The 21,038-nt window shown below is 37.8% G+C and overlaps 1 protein-coding gene and 1 pseudogene across 3 annotated transcripts in view; one reads left to right on the top strand and one right to left on the bottom strand.

The window, feature by feature from the left end:
• Nucleotides 1-392: 392 nt before the first annotated feature.
• Nucleotides 393-21,038, bottom strand: part of RBPJ (recombination signal binding protein for immunoglobulin kappa J region) — a 104,074-nt gene continuing 83,428 nt past the window's right edge. For all 3 annotated transcript variants that reach the window (XM_059382063.1, XM_059382056.1, XM_059382049.1), the window contains 8 exons: nt 12,230-12,395; nt 9,810-9,984; nt 6,853-6,990; nt 6,586-6,698; nt 3,069-3,209; nt 1,905-2,060; nt 1,222-1,325; nt 393-1,064 (listed from right to left, as the gene is read on the bottom strand). In XM_059382063.1, coding sequence (XP_059238046.1) covers nt 749-1,064; nt 1,222-1,325; nt 1,905-2,060; nt 3,069-3,209; nt 6,586-6,698; nt 6,853-6,990; nt 9,810-9,984; nt 12,230-12,395 — 1,309 coding nt within the window. In that variant the 3' untranslated portion in view covers nt 393-748. The remainder of the gene's footprint in view (nt 1,065-1,221; nt 1,326-1,904; nt 2,061-3,068; nt 3,210-6,585; nt 6,699-6,852; nt 6,991-9,809; nt 9,985-12,229; nt 12,396-21,038) is intronic.
• On the top strand, nt 19,169-19,959 carry LOC132005206 (syntaxin-8-like; annotated as a pseudogene).

Below are 21,038 nucleotides of genomic sequence, written 5' to 3'. Positions count from 1 at the left end.
TGCGGGCCTTTACAAGATCTGACTTGCTGAAATCAAAACAATTTCGACTCATGAAAAGTCGTAAGACATCAGCTTTAAAAAAAAAAAAAAAGAAAAAGAAAAAGAAAAAAGAAAGGGGAAAAAAAAGAATAGTTCCAGCCTCAAATTTAAAAAATAAAACAAAGCAAACCTGGAAGAATATGGGTAATTAGATTAAACAAGTGTGGTCAGGCTTGGAACTTGAATGTACTGAAGAGTGAAAGCTCAAAAGGAGGCAGGAAGGAGAACAACCTATTTGGTAACAAAGGTGTACTAGATACTGTGATATAAAAAAAAGGTATGGTGAAAATGTACCTTTTGCTAAAGCTTATATAAGTTCCTTGGTCCGTAAAAACTATGTTAGATTTGTGTCCTCTAGTTTGATAAACTTTAATCCAGCCACATCTCTATTTCTTGCCCATTTAAACAAAACCAAACAAAACCCAATCAAACAAAAAGAATAGCTTTAAAAAAAAAAAATCAACTTCCAACAGTTTGCACATTTCCATGTTTTCCTTGTCTGTTTTACTGTGGCTTCTGCGCTTCCAATCAGCACTTGTAGGTAATGGGGTTTTGGAACAGTATCACCTGGTATGAAAAGTTTTCCCAAGAAACCACAAAAGATTGTTCTTTTTTTTCCTTTTTCTTTCTCTCTCTCTCTCTTTTTTTTTTTTTTTGTCAACATCTTGCGGCACTCCAGTCAGTTTAAGTCCTAGCAAAAAGACGGTAGTTAGGACACCACTGTTGCTGCAGAGGATGTGACACTGGTTGAATTTGTGCTGACATTTGTGTAACTTCCCTCGCTGTTTGTGTTTGATTCATTGGGGGGCACTTGGCTTGAATTGGCTCGAAGGATTGCTCCTGCCGCACTGCAGTGTGGCCGTGGCCCTGGTTCTGGTGTGTAGGTAAAGGTAAGGCTGGTGGAATAAATGATTCCATCGTTACGGACCAAAGTTACTGGAACCTGGACTGGCTGTCGGACCCATCTCCAACCTTCTCGGAATGCAGAAATGTCTGGGACGACACAGAGCATACTCTCTCCACATCTGAGGGGGGAAACAGAAATCACTTAGAAGCCATGTATGTTTTAGAACTAGAACTTAAAACAGGTTGCTTGCTACATTACAATCAATATTAAGAAAGAGTCTCATGTATCCACGCCCATCAAAAACTCTAGATGATATAAAAAGTTTCATTAAGTACCTGTACATAGTTTCAGCTTCTACATCCCCAAACCATACTCGTAAATTTGGAGTGAAATTCTGTCCTGTAAGTTCAAGCATTGCTACGTCCCCACCGCCATTCAACTGAAATTCACAGAAAATGAGAACAACTGTTGAGAAAAATTTTCATTTTTCATTAAAGTACACAGATTAGTTTTTCATTTGACTGTGATTTGTGAAAAAAAATCAATAAAACTCTTCTTTTTAAATAACATGAGGGGCGTCTGGGTGGCTTGGTCAGTTAAGATTTGCCTTTGGCTCAGGTCATGATCCCAAGGTCCTGGGATCAGGCCCCATGTCAGGCTCCCTGCTCAGTGAGGAGCCTGCTTCTCCCTCTCCTTTGGCCCCCTCCCCCCAGCTCGTGCTCCCTGCTCTTTAACAAATAAATAAAATCTTTAAAAATAGATAAATAACAACATGACTATAAAGACAAAGTGAGCTAATCACATCTCAATGTAGCATACAAGTAGATCTAAACTTAAATTTTCTTGTATAAAAGTGTTTTTTTTTTTTTTTTTTTAAATCAACAAACGATGTATTAACATCCCCGAATCACAAGATTTGGATAAAAATCAAATTTACTGTGAAATAAAAATCACACCTAGTCAGAGCTGGGAGCAGTTACAAAAAGCTGAAAGTCAACTTGTGAGTAAGTGGACTTACCTGAAGACTTTCTACAACAGGCACAGGGGTGACTGGGGCAAGGACAGGGCCCATCCCCTCATAAAATGTATACTCTGCCTTATCTGTACTAATGATTGTCCAGGAAGCTCCATCATTTATCATCTCTTTATTTGGTTCTTTTGGGCATGGAGTGGCCTTATGAAGAAAGAATGTTTAGAAATGGATTTTTATATACATTGCAGTATAAGACAATTTTAACAAGGTAGCACTCATATACTGGAACTAACAGGGAGAGAGTTCAGTACAAATGTATGAACTTCCCAAACATGGTGCTTTGCCAGTTCCTAAATAAACACAGAATATTTAATATGGCAACCTCACATTCAGCAGTTTTTATTAGACTATGAAATATTTCAGTGACATATTATATTACCTTTCATAATAACCATTTGAGAGTACACCAGTATCTGTATAATTTCTTTAATAAAAGATCAGTATTCGTGATGTAAATAGCTACTTAAAACTCAGATCCCTGAGAGAGAGACCAGGGTCTCTCAATCTTATAGAGCAGTTAGAAACTCATGCACTTTCAGCAGGAGGGAACCGAGATGTGAACTGGCATCCCCCTACCCCTACCTTGAAACACCCAGACCAGCCCATCCGCTCTGAACTGAGAAGAACGGCTGTACATGGCCTCCAGATGTTTAAAAATGAGTTTCACATGAAAGTATAACTATCCCATGAAATCATGTGCCCGTATCATAGATGTCCTCATGAAAGACTTCTGAGTGAATATAGTGAAAAATCAGCTTTCAAAACATCTTGTCATTACTATCTAGGAAGACCCCAATGTAAATCGGATAATTCTGAACCCTCCCCCAAAACATGCATGTATCCATCTACAATGTCTTCATGCAGTTTCAGGGGATTCACCAAACACCCAAAATCTACTTCTGGAAGATCTAAGGAACTTTTCAATTCCCAGACCTAGGTGGTCAAGAACACTTTTATAGTTCCGAGTTCTTCCTTGAGGTATAGTGACTGCCATGTCTCAGGATCATGTAGGTTAACAACCTTTGGACTTGAGATAAATATCTGAAAACAGCTTCATGTACTTGGACACAATTAACATTAAACAAGTTTTAGGTCTCTATGCTGCTAACCGAAAGATGACACATTTTTACCAATAACTTTAAAACATACCTGAAACTGGATTATTCTTTCTTGAGAAAGGCACAAGTACATTCTTTCTGTATCCTTAAGGTAAAATGCACATTTATGGAGTTGTGACACAGGGTCATCTGCATCCAGTAATGCGGTCTGCTTATCAACCTTCCTAATTATCTGTATTTCAATAATTAGAAAAGAAGAGGTCATCACATGTGGAGAAACATTGAGAAGCAATAAGGCGAGGTGTAAAAATACTTTCAGATCACAAGCCTGGTAGAATGGGGAAGCTGTTACCATCTTCCATGAACACCTGAAAAACAGGGCGGGCAGATACTTGTTTTCCAGATCACTGCTTTTCGAACTTTGATGTGCATACAAATCATCTGGTCTTGTTCGAATACCACAGATCTCATGGGGGCCTAACAGTCTGCATTTCTAACCAAATGACAGCTGATGTTAATCCTACCGGCCAATGGACCATATTTTGTGCAGCAAATTCAGCTGACTTTTCCTATAATATGTAATGACATCAAAGGAAAAACTGTCTTTAAAGACCACTGTGAGTATGCTAGTCAGTGCAGTCCATCAGCTAATGTATCTGTTTTAAAAACCTAAAGTATCATTTTCCAGATTAGGAAGTGGGCTCAGAAAAGTCAGGTAACTTGCTCATATCACAGCTAGAAGCTGAAGGACCAGAGTGTGATTCCATGGCTGGTTGGCTGGCACAAAAAGCATAGAGATACCTGAAAGAGACTCCTATCAAGTCTGAGATGCCACTTAGTCCACAGAAGGTAATCACTAAGTGTTTGATGAGCACAGAGCCTGCTTCCCTCACTCTCTCTGCCTACTTGTGATCTCTTTCTTTGTCAAGTAAATAAATAAAATCTTAAAAAAAAAAAAAAAAGATGTTTAATAGGCTACCTCAATCTTCATCAAAACCCAGATTTTTGTGACACCTGAGTGGCTCAGTCAATTAAGTGTCTCCTTCAGCTCAGGACATGATCTCAGGGTCCTGGGATCAAGGCCCACATTAGGCTGCTTGCTCAGCAGGGAGCCTGCTTCTCCCCCTCTCTCTGCCTGCCTCTCTGCCTGCTTGTGATCTCTTCTACCTGACAAATAAATAAATAAAATCTTAAAAAAAATAAAGTATCAAAACAAACAAACAAACCCAGATTTAAAATTTCCTTCTATGAGTGATCCTCCTCTAACTCACAGCTCAATAAACAGCACCACCATTCACTCAATCCCAAAACCCTGGAGTCACCTTTGACTCCTTGTTTTCTCCTACACCCAATCTTCCAATCTGTCAACAAACTCTATTAGGTCTCCTCTCACACAAATCTGTTATCTCTCATCACCTCACCACTACCCTGGTTTAAGATGCCACCATCAACCATCAACACTTGCTTGAGTTACAACAGAAGCCCAAGCTCTGTCTCTCTGCTCCCACTGCTACGCCCCATGTTCTCTTCACAGAGCAGCAGCAATTACCCTTCCAAACATAAACAGCCATCATGCCCTGTTTAATACCCTCCAGTGTCCTCCTACCATATGTAGACAGTATCTCAATTCTTGTCGCTTGCTCCCTCCACTCCTCCCCTGGCTTAGGCTACCATGGCTTCTTTATTACTTCTTTATTATTTGTCTCATATTCTTTCCTAAGCTCTTTCTGTGCTCATGCTGTTTGTCTGAAATGTTCTTCACAGTTCATAGTTCCCAACTTCATTCTGGTCTCTGTTCAAATATTCCCACTGCAAAGATTTCTCTGACCCCTCAAAGCACTCCCAGTCTCTCTTGATCCTGTTTTAGCTTATTTTCTTATCATCTGTTTTAACCTTTAATATGTTAATATCGGTATTTCTTTAGCTGATTTTTGTCTATCTCCCTAACAAAATGTAAGCTCCACGAGGACAGAAAGCCTATCTTGCTCACCAATGTATCTCTAGCATCTAGACAATGTCTGGTACATGGAAGACTCAGGACTATTTGTAGGATGCATGTATGCACACAGGACTGCAATACTTTGCTTCACAGTGAATATCCTTAAAAGTAACTACTCAGTTTTATTAGGATTAAATCACTACATGTGAAAGTACTTAGAATAGTACTATTAGTATCATGCAATATTGTTGGCTTTACTACTTTACATCTCAGTATTCAAACTTTTCTGTAATCCACAATTGTATAACAGTTCCAATCTTTCTGAAGTTAACATTTTTTGTCATTTACATTTTTTTGCTCTGCTGGTTATTAGTCAGAATATTTGCCATTCTACTAACACCACACCAATTTCTGAGTTTAAAGGGAGACAGTGCACTTTTAGCAATGTAACTTCTAACATCATCTACGAGACTGACTAATCTCAAGCAAAATGTTTCAATTCAATGCCAAAGTCTTGGAGCTACATTTAAATTTGATGAGGTTTGGATTTTAGAGAAATAAATGACTTTTAAATGATCTAAGTCTAGAGCTTCCTCTAAGTCTACTCATGCTTCCCCATCATTTAAGAGTCAAAATTTGCCTAGATTACTGTTATTTGTGTATTCCACTGTTTCTCCACCAGCTAAGAATAATCACATTGAGAACATGAGACATGTCTGATTCAATTTTATTCCCCATGAGTTCTTTGGAAATAGACACTGCTGAATGACCTCTCACCAGTAAAGAAACCAGAGATGTTCACTAGTATTTGGCATCAAAAACTTGCTTTGGTCACTTCTAATTATTGAGAAAAGGTAAGAAATCTGGTAACAGATAGTGCAAACATTATAACTTAAGGTATGTGTCTGGTGAATTCTACATTCATAAAACATCAGGGAATATCCCAACTGGTATTCTCTCCTCTATCCTGGCTTTGTAGCTTGTTGGTACAATATTTACCACATTTCTGAGATAAACTGGATATACAGCCCAACACCATGTCCCCCCAACTTGACCCTGAATCAGGGCTACTCATAAATCCCCTTCATCTTAACTAAACTGTACTCTTGTTTTCATTTTACTAAGAAACGCAATTTTTAGTTTTAAAGTCATCCTAATGAACAAAAAGCCCTAAACACCAGAGTATGAAATAACAATTTAATTTTCAATAAATCTATATTGTTGTGGGAGAGTAAACTAATAAAAACTATGCTTGTATTTTTTAAAGAAGTAAGAGTTTCTATGCTTCTAAAACTTGGTCCTGTGGTGGGATACAGCAGGTACCAAAGAAAATGATTAGGGTATCTGTATTAGTTAAGGAAAGAAATCATAATGTAATTATTTAGTGCCCTCTATTGAACATGTTCAGATATACAACCAAAAAGGAAAACTCCACCAAAATTTAGAGACAGTGTAACAGAAAGTCATCAAGAATGCAGTCATAAAAACGGCTAACTGCCTTAAATCATTTTCACATTAAAGTGGGGTATAATTATAAATAAAGAATAGCAGTGATTACTGATAGGTGTTCTTAAATTAAAAAGCATGAACCTGAAATGTATTTTTACATTTGAATGCTGTATCTTTTATTTTTACTACACATATGACTAAAGCAAAAGTACAGCCATACCAGTCTTGGGAGTGCCATGCCAGTAACGGAGCACACAAGTTTCACTGTTTGTCCGTAGTGGATGTAGCCATCGCGAACTGTGAATTCTTCTCCTTCTGATTCATCATCATCCACTATGGTGGAGCGAATAAAGAGATTAAATTATTACCTTGTAGAATTCATTAATCTACTTAGGAAAACAACAAAACTAATACAGCTGTATGTCTTTTTATCAAAGAATTTAAAAATTTCACACTAAAAATATCAAATACACATTTTTATACTCACAGAGATGAATGTAAAATGCTCCCCACTGCTGAGAACTGGCATGGAAATTACCTCCTTCTACATGCAAGTATCTGGTACTAACTGTCTGGGATCGCAGTCGATTAAACAGAGCCACCTTTGTTCCTGAGGCAATGCATACTGCAAAGAAAAAAGAGCTTCTATTTAGGTGACTGGTGGGAAGGGACCTGTACTTGGCAAGTTATGATTATTTTTCATTATAACTTAATAATTAAAAGATTGTACTAACAAATTGATACCCTAAGGAAAACAAAGTCAAGGTAACTGTCATTAATAATGTCATGCTAAAGATACAAGATATGTCCATAAATAATATTTTATTTATTTATTTATTTATAAAATAGTATTTTATTTATTTATTTGACAGAGATCACAAGTAGGCAGAGAGGCAGAGAGAAAGGAGGAAGGAGGCTTCCCGTGGAGCACAGAACCCGATGTGGGGCTCGATCCCAGGACCCTGGGATCATGACCCGAGCAGAAGGCAAAGGCTCAACCCACTGAGCCACCCAGGCGCCCCCATAAATAATTTTTAAATGAGAGCTACACAGTATGTTTCACACAATGCTGTTCAGCAAAGGGAAATTATTTTTTAAATAATAAATACCCAATAGTAGGAAATTGAGTAAATAAATTATAATGTCATTTACCTACTTGAATAATGTGTACCTCAATGCACCAATAAAGAAAGTATCTCCCTAGAAGATCAGAGAATGGAAAAGCATACTATAAAATCCTCTGTATACTGCAATCCCATGACCTGAGCCAAAGACAGATGCTTAACCAATTGACCCACCCAGGTTCCCCAAGATTAAGAAATTTTATTTTTTTATAGTTTTTTATGACATATTTGTTTTTATGTGATCATGGTACTGTAATTATATTAAATAAACAAAAGGCCCTCTCAATCAGAGGTACATATTTGCAGATGATGTCTGGATTTGGACCAAACTAAAATGAGGCAGAGGAAAGCAGGGTAAAGATGGGTACAGTTGAAATAAGACTGGCCTGCAGTTAAGATCATTGCTGAAGTCAGATGATAAACACAAGAGGTTTCATATAATTATGCAACTGTCTAAGATGTTTGAAAATTTCTATAATATTAAGTAAATGATTATAGTAATAATGACTGAGAAAACGAAAACCAACCAATACATAAAAACCCATTAAACCCATAGTAAAACAAAATGAAACAAAACAAAAGCAATCAAACCAAAAAAAACCTCCTAACATCTCACTGGGCACTTTCAAAGAATACTGTTGTTATTCTGTAAATTAGTAAATAAGCATTTATCCTGCCTTTCCTCTGCAGACTATATTTGAAACAAACTGCTAACAAATTAAGAGTAAAAGAATCAGAAAAAGCCCTTCATAAAATACTGGACCGAAGCAGCCATTATCAATGGTTAAGGTTGCTGGGGAACTCTGTAATAGATGGATTAGGCTAACAGCTTAATTTATTATAAATAATCTTAATAGGACAAAAAGTAGGATGATCAGACATCACAGGACTTCTGATTTGAAGGAAACAAACATACAGAGGACCAGCTAATTCTAAAGTCTTTAAATTTATCCATCAGTTTATTGAAAATATGAAAGAGGCACATGTAATCAGCCAGATTCAGAATATGTAAATTCCAAAGGAAAAATGACCCCATTTCTTCAACAAATGACATGGAAGAAAGGTTGGAGGGGGAGAGAATACACTCTACAGATTAAAATGTATCGATCTTATTTGGATCCAAGATTGAACAGGCCAAATGCTAAGAAAAAACCCCACAAAAATGCAACTGTAATAAATCTGCACATGGACTGGCTTTCGGATGGCATTAAAAAACGACTTCAACTTTTTTAGGCATACTAATGTTTAAAAAGAAAGCTATCTGTTAAGAATCACTACTGCAGAAATGGTGGTTGAAAAACAGGATATCTGAGATTTCCATTAAAATATTCCAGCCATCAGTAAAAGGAAGAGGCCATGGAAATAATGAAAGAGAACTGGCAAAACCTAAATTTATTGAGGCCAGGTGCATGGTCACTTGATGTAAAAGGGAGAAAGCTACTGCTTTGAAAGTTTTCATCATAAAAAGTTAGAATTAAAAAAAGAAAATGGCATGTAAGGGTTGAAATGCATAATTTAATCAGACAGCATTTGTATTTGGTAGTCTAAAACTATGCTCATAAGCAGGAGTCTTTGCCAGAGAACCATGTTAAAAGTTTTGTTTCCGGGGACGCCTGGGTGGCTCAGTTGGTTAAGCAGCTGCCTTCGGCTCAGGTCATGATCTCAGCGTCCTGGGATCGAGTCCCACATTGGGTTCCTTGCTCAGCAGGGAGCCTGCTTCTCCCTCTGCCTGCCATTCTGTCTGCCTGTGCTCACTCTCTCCCCATCTCTCTCTGATAAATAAATAAAATCTTAAAAAAAAAAAAAAAAGTTTTGTTTTGGTTTGCAGGATGGCCTTCCAAAGCCCATTTGAAAATAGTGTTTCTCAAAGAGGAGCTTTTGACAGTCTTGGTGGATCAATTCTCCATGGAATGAGAAAGAGAACATTTAGCATCACTGGCCCAATACACCCAGTGCCACCATCAATCACTCCCTGCAGTCACTGACAGCAAAAAGAAAAAATTCCCATTTTTCCCTATGTCTCTGTGGAGCAGTGAAGAACCCAGTCTGGTTGGGAACCATTTCCCTAGACCAGGTCTTGTTCACTTCAATTAAAAAAAGAAAAAGGAAAAAACAAAGAAACAAAAAAGGAAGTCTATAAAGTAGCAAAAATACATGAGTGTGACAGTTTTTGATAAAGTGAGGGTCACAAAAACATTAGTAGAAATAAACTTGCTCTCAAAAAGTGATTTTTTTAACTAAAAAAAAAAAAAAGCTGAATCTGTCTTATTACATTTATGATGGGAATTGGTGGCAAAAAAGAAAACTCAAGCATACATACAGTCAGCATTTTTCAATGACTGCTTCTTTTTGGAAGGTTTGGAAATGACTTTTATCCGCTTGCTGAGGAACACGCCGATGTCATCACTGTTGCCGTAGAACATCTTTACAGACAACATGAAGTGCTTTCTCTTGTCTGAGTCAGATATGTACAATGTTTTGGCTGTGCAATAGTTCTGTGAAAAAAAAGTAAAGTTTCAATACCACCAAAACCTTGTTGGTTACATACTTTCATCTTAGTATGGCCAAGACTAAGTTTTCAGTGAATGAATTCAATGAATAACTGATAAAACCAACTTTAACAATCACTGAGAGACGAAGTACAGTCTGTCGTCTTTATCAAATGGGCTAAGAAGGGGTGAATTCATAGCTTACCTAGTTCCAACTACGTAAGATATAAAATTGAGGAAATGAACATTTAACAATTTTCAAACATGATTAAGTGAAATCTCGGATCCAAAATATCAACACAGTCAAATGTTATGACCATATTTAATGCTACATACACCAGAACTTTACTGTAATGAATATTAAGTACAAATACCCAATAGTGCAAAACAAATATCCCTTCTTTTTGAATAATGACTAACTGAAGCATTCAATGAGCAGACAATTGAAAAGAAAAGAGTATTACCTTAAATGAGCTGAGGTGAAGAGAGTCAGCAAGAGCAAAGAGCCTCTCTCCGAAGCTCAGAGTCACACTGCTCACGCCATCTTTGCCTACCAGGGCCCACACCTATCATGTTCATATACCTTTAGGCTCCAAGCATATAGGATGTTCCTTCCACCTGGAATGCCTTCTGCTGACTCTCAACAAACAAGTTTTATTTTATATAAAGTAAGTAAGATTTCTGTAATAGCATTTTTCATTAAAACTAATATTAACAGGTAAATGTGGCTTATAGACATTATACTACCTCATTAGTAGATGCTTTAAATACTAGTTAATGCTCAGGCTTTCAGATATTTTTTTCATCTTGTGTAAATTTTTAGGGCTTGGAGAAAGAATATAGTGGTGTAAGTTGAAGAAAGATCTACCGAACCATGATGCTGGAAAAGGCAAGTGGGGTGTGTTTGTTTGGTATTACTTCTCCTAAAATGCTGGAAGCTGGAACTGGTTAAAGCAGGCAATGAAATTCAGTTAACAGTCATATACACTGGTAGCTACAATCCGTGGCTTCTCACTCCCTACCCAAGTAGTCACTTTATAGCACCATGTATCTAAATGCACAGCCTGGAGACGTGTAACTGAGACTTTCTAAAGAACAGGAAAATAGGTGAGACACAGCTAAGGCCTATTGGATCAGCCTACCACTTAAATACATACATTGGGGCTCAAGGGTCATAACTTAGAAATATTTCTTACGGCTCTATTTTCTTTTTAAAATGAAACCACCTTTATTGTAATGTTTTACTGCAAACCTAATTAAAAAATATTAAAAAAATACCTAAGTGACAAGGCTTACTGGTAAAAATTATAAAGATACAAATGTCATAAAAATATTTGAAGGTGGTTGTTACTAAGGCTTCCTGGTGCGTGTTCTGCGTATTATCTGTAAAATGGCTAAAACTGAACTGGAGTGTACAAATCTCCTAGCTCCTCACAATTTTACCCGCCAGTCCCATCCATACTGCCAACTGCAACATAGCAAACACTAAGATATTCAGTGAAGACTTACTGAATGCGGAAAGAGCTTCCTACAAACTGTTTTAAGACACTCATGTGATCGTTGAGAACTATTTTTCAAATTTTAATATCAAGGGAAAACAAAATATTTCTTAACACTATTTCTTAACACTAAAGGTATAGACTGAAACGATTACTTTCTAATTTCATAAAATATAATTAGTAAAACTAATACATAAATTCCATTCCCTAACAAATTAAAGAAAATCCCTAAAAGTTTGAGTCAAGCTTATTGTGTCTGTTCTTGTCTATTGTAGTTTTGCTGCACACAGAAGCTAAGTAAAACATTTATGATCTTTATAAACACAGATAAATACTTCTAAGAATTAATCTCTATCACTTTGCTTCCCGTTTAAGACTAAGATTAAAAGAGCGTAAAATTATTACTGAGCTATGTATTTTCACTGTTTGTTGAATATCAGGTCTCCCCCGTCAGTCACAGGACAGATTAGCCTCCTTAATTTTTTTATTGGCTTCCAATGAAAACCTGATTTACAGCCTGCTAACACTGCCCCCAAGCTGTGGAAGCTTACTACGGGCTACCTTTAGATGTCCACAGCTCAAGGCTAGCCCACAGCTATTTGAGAAGTTTATCTCTGGTGGGTGGTGTTTCAGAAAATCACTACCGAAAGCCATAAAAGAAAAAAAGTCATCACCACGAGAACAAATAAGGATTAACTACACACACTAGTACCATGGTGCCATTTAAGAGAAACAACATAGTTTTAATTTACCTTTCCTTCCAAGTTCAGCTGCTGCATTTCTTGGTCACTATTTCCTATTCCAATAAATGCACATGGTTGAGACTCTTGTTCAGAACAACCATCCCGTTCCATTTGTTCTTTTTTTTTCTTCCATCCACTGCCCATAAGATACACACAAGGAGGAGGGCAAAAAAACCTGAACCAATGGGGGAAACACACACATATACACACCACACAAATACAAAAACAAACAATGCTATTAGATTTAAGAAAGCATTTCTTTTCTTCGAACATATGAATACAATATTATACTAAACTGTGTTAAATAATCTCCTAATGAAACATTCTGGCGAAGCCTTCTGTAATATAAATAGTCATGTACAGAGCACAGAAATCAAGGCTTTCACAAAGACTACACTTGTTCAGTGCAGGTTTGTCTATACTCAAATTATGCACTCAATTACAACGGATACTTCTTTGAGCAGGGAGCATTCCTTTCATTTTAATGGAGCTCAGAATTCTGAACTATTGGAATTCAGTAAATCCAACAAAGTCTAAAGGGTTGCAGAAGATGATACACCACGAAAGAATCTGCAATTATTACTTAAGATCTACTTAAAATGACATATTATTAACTGATGGCATTATAGTTATGGCTATTACACTTAAATTTATTTGGTAATTAACCTGGAAAAAAGAACTGGAGCAGCATCCAAAGTAGAAACTTCCAAAATAATAATAAAAGTAAAAGAATTAAAAGGAAAATGGACGCTGAATTCCCATGTTTTATGTATTTTATACCCTGAACACCTGGTGCAAGTGAACGACTGAAAGAACAATGCACTGTACCCTTTCACCTCACATTACCAACGGATTTGTTCTGCTAGATGCCGAAAACCTGCCTTCAAAAATTCTTCCCACCTAGAATAACTTCCTTATACAGTTGACCCTTGAACACTCTGGGGGTCAGGGGTGCCAACTCTGTATGCAGTTAAAAAATCCATGTCTAACTTCTGACTCTCCCAAAACTCTACTAATAGCCTACTGTTGACCAGGAAGCCTTACCATTAACATAAAGTCAACGCATATTTTGTATGCTATATGTATTATATACTGTATTCTTACAAAAAAGCTAGACCAAAGAAAGTTATTACTAAGAAAAATCATAAGAAAAAAATATATTTGGGATGCCTGGGTGGCTCAGTTGGTTAAGCCGCTGCCTTTGGCTCAGGTCATGATCCCGGGGTCCTGGGATCGAGTCCCGTACTGGGCTCCTTGCTCACGGGGGAGCCTGCTTCTCTCGCTGCCTCTGCCTGCCTCTCTGCCTGCTGTGTGTACTCCCTATCTCTCTGGCAAATAAATAAAATCTTAAAAAAAAAAAAAAATTCTTAAGACTATACCATATTAATTGTATTAACTGAAAAAAATCTGCATAGAAGTAGAGCCTGAAGATTGAACCTATGCCATGCAGGAGACAACTGCTATCTCATTTCTAGTAATTAAGAAAAGTCTATTTCAGAGCCTAGGTCAAGCCCCTTATTTTACAGTTCAGACTACCAATCCAGTCCTTATGGAGAGCATAACTTGCTTTTGCTCAGTTATACACACTGGTTTATGTACACTTTAAAACATTTACACCATGTCTTATCCAGGGGCCTGAAAACTCAAATACTTACTCAAATAGTAGCTAAGTAAACTCAAATAGTAGCCAGGTTAAGAAATTTAGTGGGTGAACCAGGTGTACAATAAATAAGTTGGAATATCATGTAATTACTCAAAGAAGTAGGTTCCCTCCTTTCTTCACACAGCTCTCATGGTAATTCCCACCTACTGTATAGTTGTGAATAAAGGAAAATTTTTCTTAATTCTTTTAAGCCCACTCTAAGAAAAAGAGGATCTTAAACACAATGATAATCAGCCACTGGTGTGTGACTTGGATGATAGATAATAAGGCACAACAGAGACTAGTAAGCCTTTGAGTACATACCCTCTCAATCACTTTGCCAAACTATCTGCATGTGGGCCTAGGTCACATCTTCCAACTGTTCAACAGATGCTTGAAATCAAATTTTAGATGAGATTCCCAATTTTGAAGATTTAGTGACGAATTTATGCTTTTTAACACTTTGCAGGCCAACAGCACACAAGCTTAAGAAAACAACAACAAAAAATGTGTACACGTGCCTACTTGTGCATATGTGACACATGGATAACACCAGGCTAGATTTGGCCTCAGTCCTTCCTAAAGGTAGTTAGTATCTCCTTCTTGTTTCCTTTCTCCCCTTACACCCACTACAATACTGACTGAATTGAATCAAAATTAAATAATATCCACTTTTTGCTCAACTCTAAAGACTACTTTAGGAGCAATTTATATTAATTTATAAGAAGTGAGCTGGGTTTATGTAACATTCATTAATTCACAAAATTATTACATCCCTGGTCTGTATTTCTACTGTATCAGGCACTGGGAATATAGTAAGGGGGAAAAAAATTCCTGTCGTGATGGAATTCACACTCTAATAGGAGTGACAATTAAAAAAAACCTAAATGTATAAAATAGCTTATATATTCTGTTAGCTGGTGATAAACACTGAGGGGAAAAATTAAGCAGATAAGGGGTACTTAAAATGTAGAAGACCTGGGTGGCCATGGAAAGCTTTCCTTAAAAAGGTGACCCTGAGTCACAATCTAAAACCATGGGTAGCTGGGTGGGAGCATTTCAGCTGAGACAAGAGCAAGTGGAAAAGCTCTAAAGTAGGAAGGACTAAAATGGACCATGTCTAAACAAACACAGAGCAGTGTGGCTGTAGCTGAGAAGAGAAGATGAAGCCTGGATAATGGGGAAGTAGACCAAGTAGGGCCTGGAGGTCAAGCTGAGTAAGGAGGGAAGCCTTTCAAGTCTTCCCATATTTATCTAAACCAGTAAAAAGGAAGCAGAGCCGCTTTCATGACTGCATACTCTCACTGTGGCCATGGACACAGAGGTCACAGCCGAGGTAGTGGGCTCAGCTCCAGGTCACTCCAAGTTTGGAGGGATGCCTGGATTAGCCGGCTAGTTAAGGAGTTGGCTCAATTCAAGTCTACACCAGGGATCTTTCTGACCTCTAATGCTGGGAGCCACCCAATGCTTACTATGGCACAGACTCAAATACCTAGCTGGCACACTACGGGGAGGCTGAGAAGGCATCAATTTAGGAAACTTGTCTCCTATTAGTGTCTTCTATTGAACACTGATATTAAGACTCCTTAGTGAACTGACCAGCTATAAAATTCAAAGAGCGGTGCTTTAGTAAAGTGTACCAGACGTGGAATTCAAATCTCAAGTTATCATAAAACATAACTTTTAGGGGCACCTGGGTGGCTCAGTGGGTTAAGCCTCTGCCTTCGGCTCAGGTCATGATCTCAGGATCCTGGGATCAAGCCCAGCATCGGGCTTTCTGCTCAGCGGGGAACCTGCTTCCCCCCTACCTCTCTGCCTGCCTCTCTGTCAAATAAATAAACAAAATCTTTAAAAATTTTTTTTAAAAAGGATACTTTTATTTCCTATCTGAAAAATATAAAGAGGGCTAAAACTGTACAAGATTGGGTAGTGCTGGTTTTCTCAAGAGTACTGTGATAAAATGGCATAAACAAGGTATAAAATTAGGATGACAAGCTATTTAACACTTAAAACTCAGACCAAGGTTCTATATTGAAAGTGCTTTCCAATCATGTAATAAATAAGAAAAAAAGAAGACTCTTCACAAATGCCTCTAAACTAGCCTTGTTTTTTTTTAATCAACTCTATAATTCAAAGAAGTCATGATATAAGAAAACAACAAATCTAATACGATCTAAACAGAGATTATTTCTATAAAATGTGTTGATGAAATTATATTTTATTTTATTTATTTTTTTTTAAGATTTTATTTATTTACTTGAGAGAGAGACAGTGAGAGAGAGCATGAACGAGGAGAAGGTCAGAGAGAGAAGCAGACTCCCCATGGAGCTGGGAGCCAGATGCGGGACTCGATCCCAAGACTCCAGGATCATGACCTGAGCTGAAGGCAGTCGTCCAACCAACTGAGCCACCCAGGCGTCCCGAAATTATATTTTAAACAGCCCAATATTGCCACCCCTTAGGAAATAGCTAATTAGTCAGGTTTGTATTTCTAGACCTCGGTAGTAATATCATCAAATAGAAGATAAGCATAAACACAACAAAAGAACACAGACAAAAGAAAGGAAATTAAAGGGAGTGAAGATTTTAAAAAAGGCCACCTAATTAACAGAAGAAAAATTAAAATACACCTTATAGTGCCGTGTGCAATCAATGATTTTTTGAATTTGGGCAACTGGTCAATACATACCAGACACACAGTGAAAAGTCTGACTAACGAGTGGCCAGCCCGCAGAGTTTAGCAGCTGCTATAAAAGATTGCGCTATGTAACAATGTGCCTTGATTTTCTAGTATTTCCTATGGCTCTTAACTAGCAACTATGACAAACAATGCTATCTTTCTGCCACTTGGTGGCAATATGCACACATTTACAATGTTACTCATTTCCTAGTTTAAACAATCAGTCTTTATTTTCAAAGAATGATTCAAGAACTTTTTCCTCAAACCCTGAGATGAGGTCTGGAAAATACCTTACAGACTCAAAGAAGCCTTTTTAGTCAGCCCAATATACAAAATAGGTTAGGTTAGACAAAATCCAAACATCATTTACGTTATCTGACCTTTGCAGAATCATTATCCTTTGATAACTATTCAATCCAAAAGAACCAAAATAGAAACTTTTTTGCACATCAAAGTTACCTCAATTAACACACATTCTCAGTATGACTTGAGGAGCATCACCTCATTGTCTTACTGTCGCCTCAACAGTATCTCTACCACCTTCATTACTGCTTAAAGACTTCCGCTGACACAAAGTTGAAGGAACACTAATACGTCAACTGTAGTTTCCCCACCTTTAATGAAAATTTTCCTCTAGACAAAACCATCTTTTTAAAAGTCTATTTTTTTTTAACCTAGAATAACCTTCTTTAATGAAGAAGTAAAACTAATCACTAACATCAGTGAGATAAAAAAAATAAATACTCGTTATTCGACACCAAAGTTAGTATCAAGGACAATTTAAAATTTGAGGATAAATTTTCCTGACCTAGTATTTCTAGCATCATTCTCTGGAGTTATTTTATATGCCAAGAAGACTGGTTATGTCCCCAGGTTACCTTGTGCTTAATGCCTTAGTAGCTTTTCAGAAAGGCCTGAATCTGGATCAACAAGAAAGGCAGCAGATTTTACTCTTTCCACCATGTATGCCACCAGTGAGTAAAGGGCCAGACTTCATCCAGGAGGTGGAACCTCATGAGCAGTCCCTTACTGCTAATTCTTTTTAAAAATCAAGTTATTCTAATAGGTTTCCATCTTTGTATGTAAAATGAATCCATGTCTACTCTGAAATTTTAATAATTTAATAAAAAAATTCATTTAATAATTTAATAATATAAACGTATAAAAAATAAAGGAAAATAGTTATACTCTGGCCTTTTCATTATTATGTCTTCAGTCTTTGGAAGCTAGAAGCTTAGATTCTTCAAGCTCTCCTTTAGCTCCTGTTTTAAACAGGCCAGACCATACCCAAATAAAGAGGAACTGAAAAGGAAGGCAATCACAATGAAGGGCAACCTTTAAATCACCTACTTGAGGAGCCACTACAGCTTTGTACTCACTTCCTTTTCTTTTTTAAAGATTTAATTTATTTGACACAGAGAGAGAGAGTACAAGTAGGCTGACTGGCAGGCAGATGGAGTGGGAGAGGGAGAAGCAGACTCTCCACTGAGCAGGGACCCTGATGTGGGGCTAAATCCCAAGACCCCTAGGATCATGACCTGAGCCGAAGGCATTAGCTTAACCAACTGAGCCACCCAGGTGTCTCTCATTTATTTTCAATAGTAAATAACAAGCAGGAACCTTATTTGGACTTAGGCATAACTGTTTAAGTAGTTGTTCTTCTGTGCTTTCCCCACAGGGCCTCAGTTATCCAGTATTAAATGACAAAACAACTTTTGCACAGTACCTGGCACCTAATTTGCTAACCAAAATAAAGAAAAAAATGAATTAATGAATGAATCCAGTTGTACCAAAATGCACCTTCAAAATCCCAGAGCAAGAATACCATCGCTGCAGCAAACACACATCTACTCCCATTTCCATCAGATGCAGCCCAGGCTCACTCAGCTGATGGTAAAGGAATGACCTAAGGCAAAGTTCACAAACTTTGTGGATTTTTTTTTTAAAGATTTTTTTATTTATTTGAGAGAGAGATCACAAGTAGGTAGAGAAGCAGGCAGATAAGAGAGGGGAAGCAGGTTCCCCGCTGAGCAGGGAACCTGATGTGGGGCTCAATCCCAAGACCCTGAAACCATGACACGAGCCAAAGACAGAGGCTTAACCCACTGAGCCACCCAGGTGCCCCAAACTTTGTGTTCTCAAGGCTTCTTTATCTCCTCCATCTTCAAGCCTTACTCTCTGTAACCAACACTCAGATACAAAATGAAAAGCTATGAAAATTTGGGCAATAAAAAGAATATGAAATTTGGAGTTATAGTCCCAGAAGTTCTAATCCTGGCTCCAACGACTCCTAAACTAAGAGGAACCTGAGAATATTTAAAGTTTCTGATCTTTAGTTTCCTCAGTAACAGAATGAGGATTGTAACATGCTGACTTTACAAGATTATTTTGAGGATTAAAATTTTAAAATATCTGTAAGGCCATTTCCAGTCGGTTCAAGTCAGGAACTGAATAAAAGGCAAGTGTTTCTTCTTCTGGTTTATTATGAGGTGCAAGGCTAGCCTATTGGACTCATCAAATACTGAGGGTGTTTACTTGTTCTGTTTCTCCAACAATCTGCTCTACACATGTACACACATTCAATTTCATTATTAAAACAATAAAAAAAGAATATCTAGGCGGCGGAGACTGCACGATGGCCCTGGACCCCTGGTTCTCCACATATGATTCTACCTGCCAAATTGCGCAAGAGATTGCCGAGAAAATCCAACAGCAAAATCAGTATGAAAGAACTGGTGAAAATACAATCAGGCTTCCCGTGACCATCAGAACTTTGTTGCAGAATCTGAAGGACAAGATTGCCCTTTTGAAGGACCTGCTGCTAAGAGCTGTGTCAACACATCAGATAACACAGCTTGAAGGAGACCGAAGACAGAACCTGCTGGATGAACTTCTAACTCCAGAGAGACTACTTGTGGCATCCTTTAAGAACGAGGGTACAGAACCAGATCTCATCAGGTCCAGCCTGATGACTGGAGGGGCTAAGCAAGGAGTCCCCAACCCTTGGCTCTTTGAGGAGCCAGAGGAGACCAGAGGTTTGGGTTTTGATGAACTCCAGCAACAGTAGCAGAAAATTATCCAAGAACAGGATGCAGGCCTGGATGCCCTATCCTCTATCATCAGTCAGCAGAAACAGATGGGGAAGGAAATTGGGAATGAACTGGATGAACAAAACTAAATAATTGATGACCTTGCCAACCTGGTGGAGAACACAGACGGGAAGCTCCGCACGGAGACCAGGCGCGTGACTATGGTGGACAGAAAATCAGCATCTTGCGGGATGATCATGGTGATTTTTGCTACTGCTGGTGGCGATTGTGGTCGTGGCCGTCTGGTCCATCAACTAGTGGCAGTAAGGGGCGCACCAGCTATGATGCCTGCCAGCACCGCAGAGAAGCCCAGCACCCAGGTGGTACCTGAACCCGCTCTCAATAAATGCCCCCAAAGCTCTCAAAAAAAAAAAAAAAAAAAAAAAATCCAGTATTGGCATATCGACTTCATAAAAAAAAAAAAGGAGCCACTATCTTGACTTGACTCTGTCCCAAACTGTAGATACCAACTTCTTCCCATATTTAATTCAAAATCAGATGGCTAGGTTTTATTAGTAAATGAAGATAAAATAATCAGAAGTTTAGTAAGCTTCAATAGGAAAGAACAAACACTTTGGCAGAATGAGTCCTAAATCTTGCTTGCATTTGCTCATCCTATTTGAGGATAAAGTTATTAATTAAACAGCTTCACCATGCATCTCAGCTTGATTGAGAGGACTTTAAGAGAAACCTCTAAATTTTCTTCCAGCATAGAAATTAATCACAATTATATTTCTCTCCTCTTATGCATTATGTTAAGTTTTCCTTTATCTCACAAACTCTAAAATACCAGTCATCCCTTTCAACCAACACTCAAGCCTGAATTTTCATTCCTTCTCACACTTCAGTTTGGGGCCTTTCTGCAGAATCCCAAAAATCTTTCATCTTCCCCTATAAGCAGCCTTCGTCCATGAAATAGTTAATGCAGTCTCAAAGATAAGAAAATTCCAGCAACCAAATGAAAAAACAAATAGCCAAAGTCCATAATTATATACCCCAAATGCTGAAATTTGTAAGATACTGCAGCAAATACTAAATATGAAGATCACTTTGTTGTACTTTAATTCTGCGAATCCAACTTCCTGGTTAGTTCTGTAGTGTTTGAGGACAGAATGAGTACCAACTCAGTGTTGCCATTTTTCTTAACCTGAATAAGCACAGGGTCAAGGTGGAGAGCTTTATAATCACTTTATAATCACTAAATGGTTCAATTCAGGTATTTATTTTAGCCTTCTCCTTTTCAAAAGTACTTTGGGGGTGGGGTCACATGTTTATAAAACTACATTTTCCACCAAAAGGAGAGCTATTTTTTGAATGAGCTAATGCACCACAGAAATACTTAAGGGAATATCATGTAGGCCGCCCCCCATCCCGGCAAACTATGGATTATTTCCTTTCATGACATCA

Source organism: Mustela nigripes, chromosome 1 (assembly GCF_022355385.1).
Source record: "Mustela nigripes isolate SB6536 chromosome 1, MUSNIG.SB6536, whole genome shotgun sequence".
NCBI lineage: Eukaryota > Metazoa > Chordata > Mammalia > Carnivora > Mustelidae > Mustela > Mustela nigripes.
The sequence above is the reverse complement of the archived record's forward strand: the minus strand, read 5'-3'. Positions and strand labels throughout refer to the sequence as shown.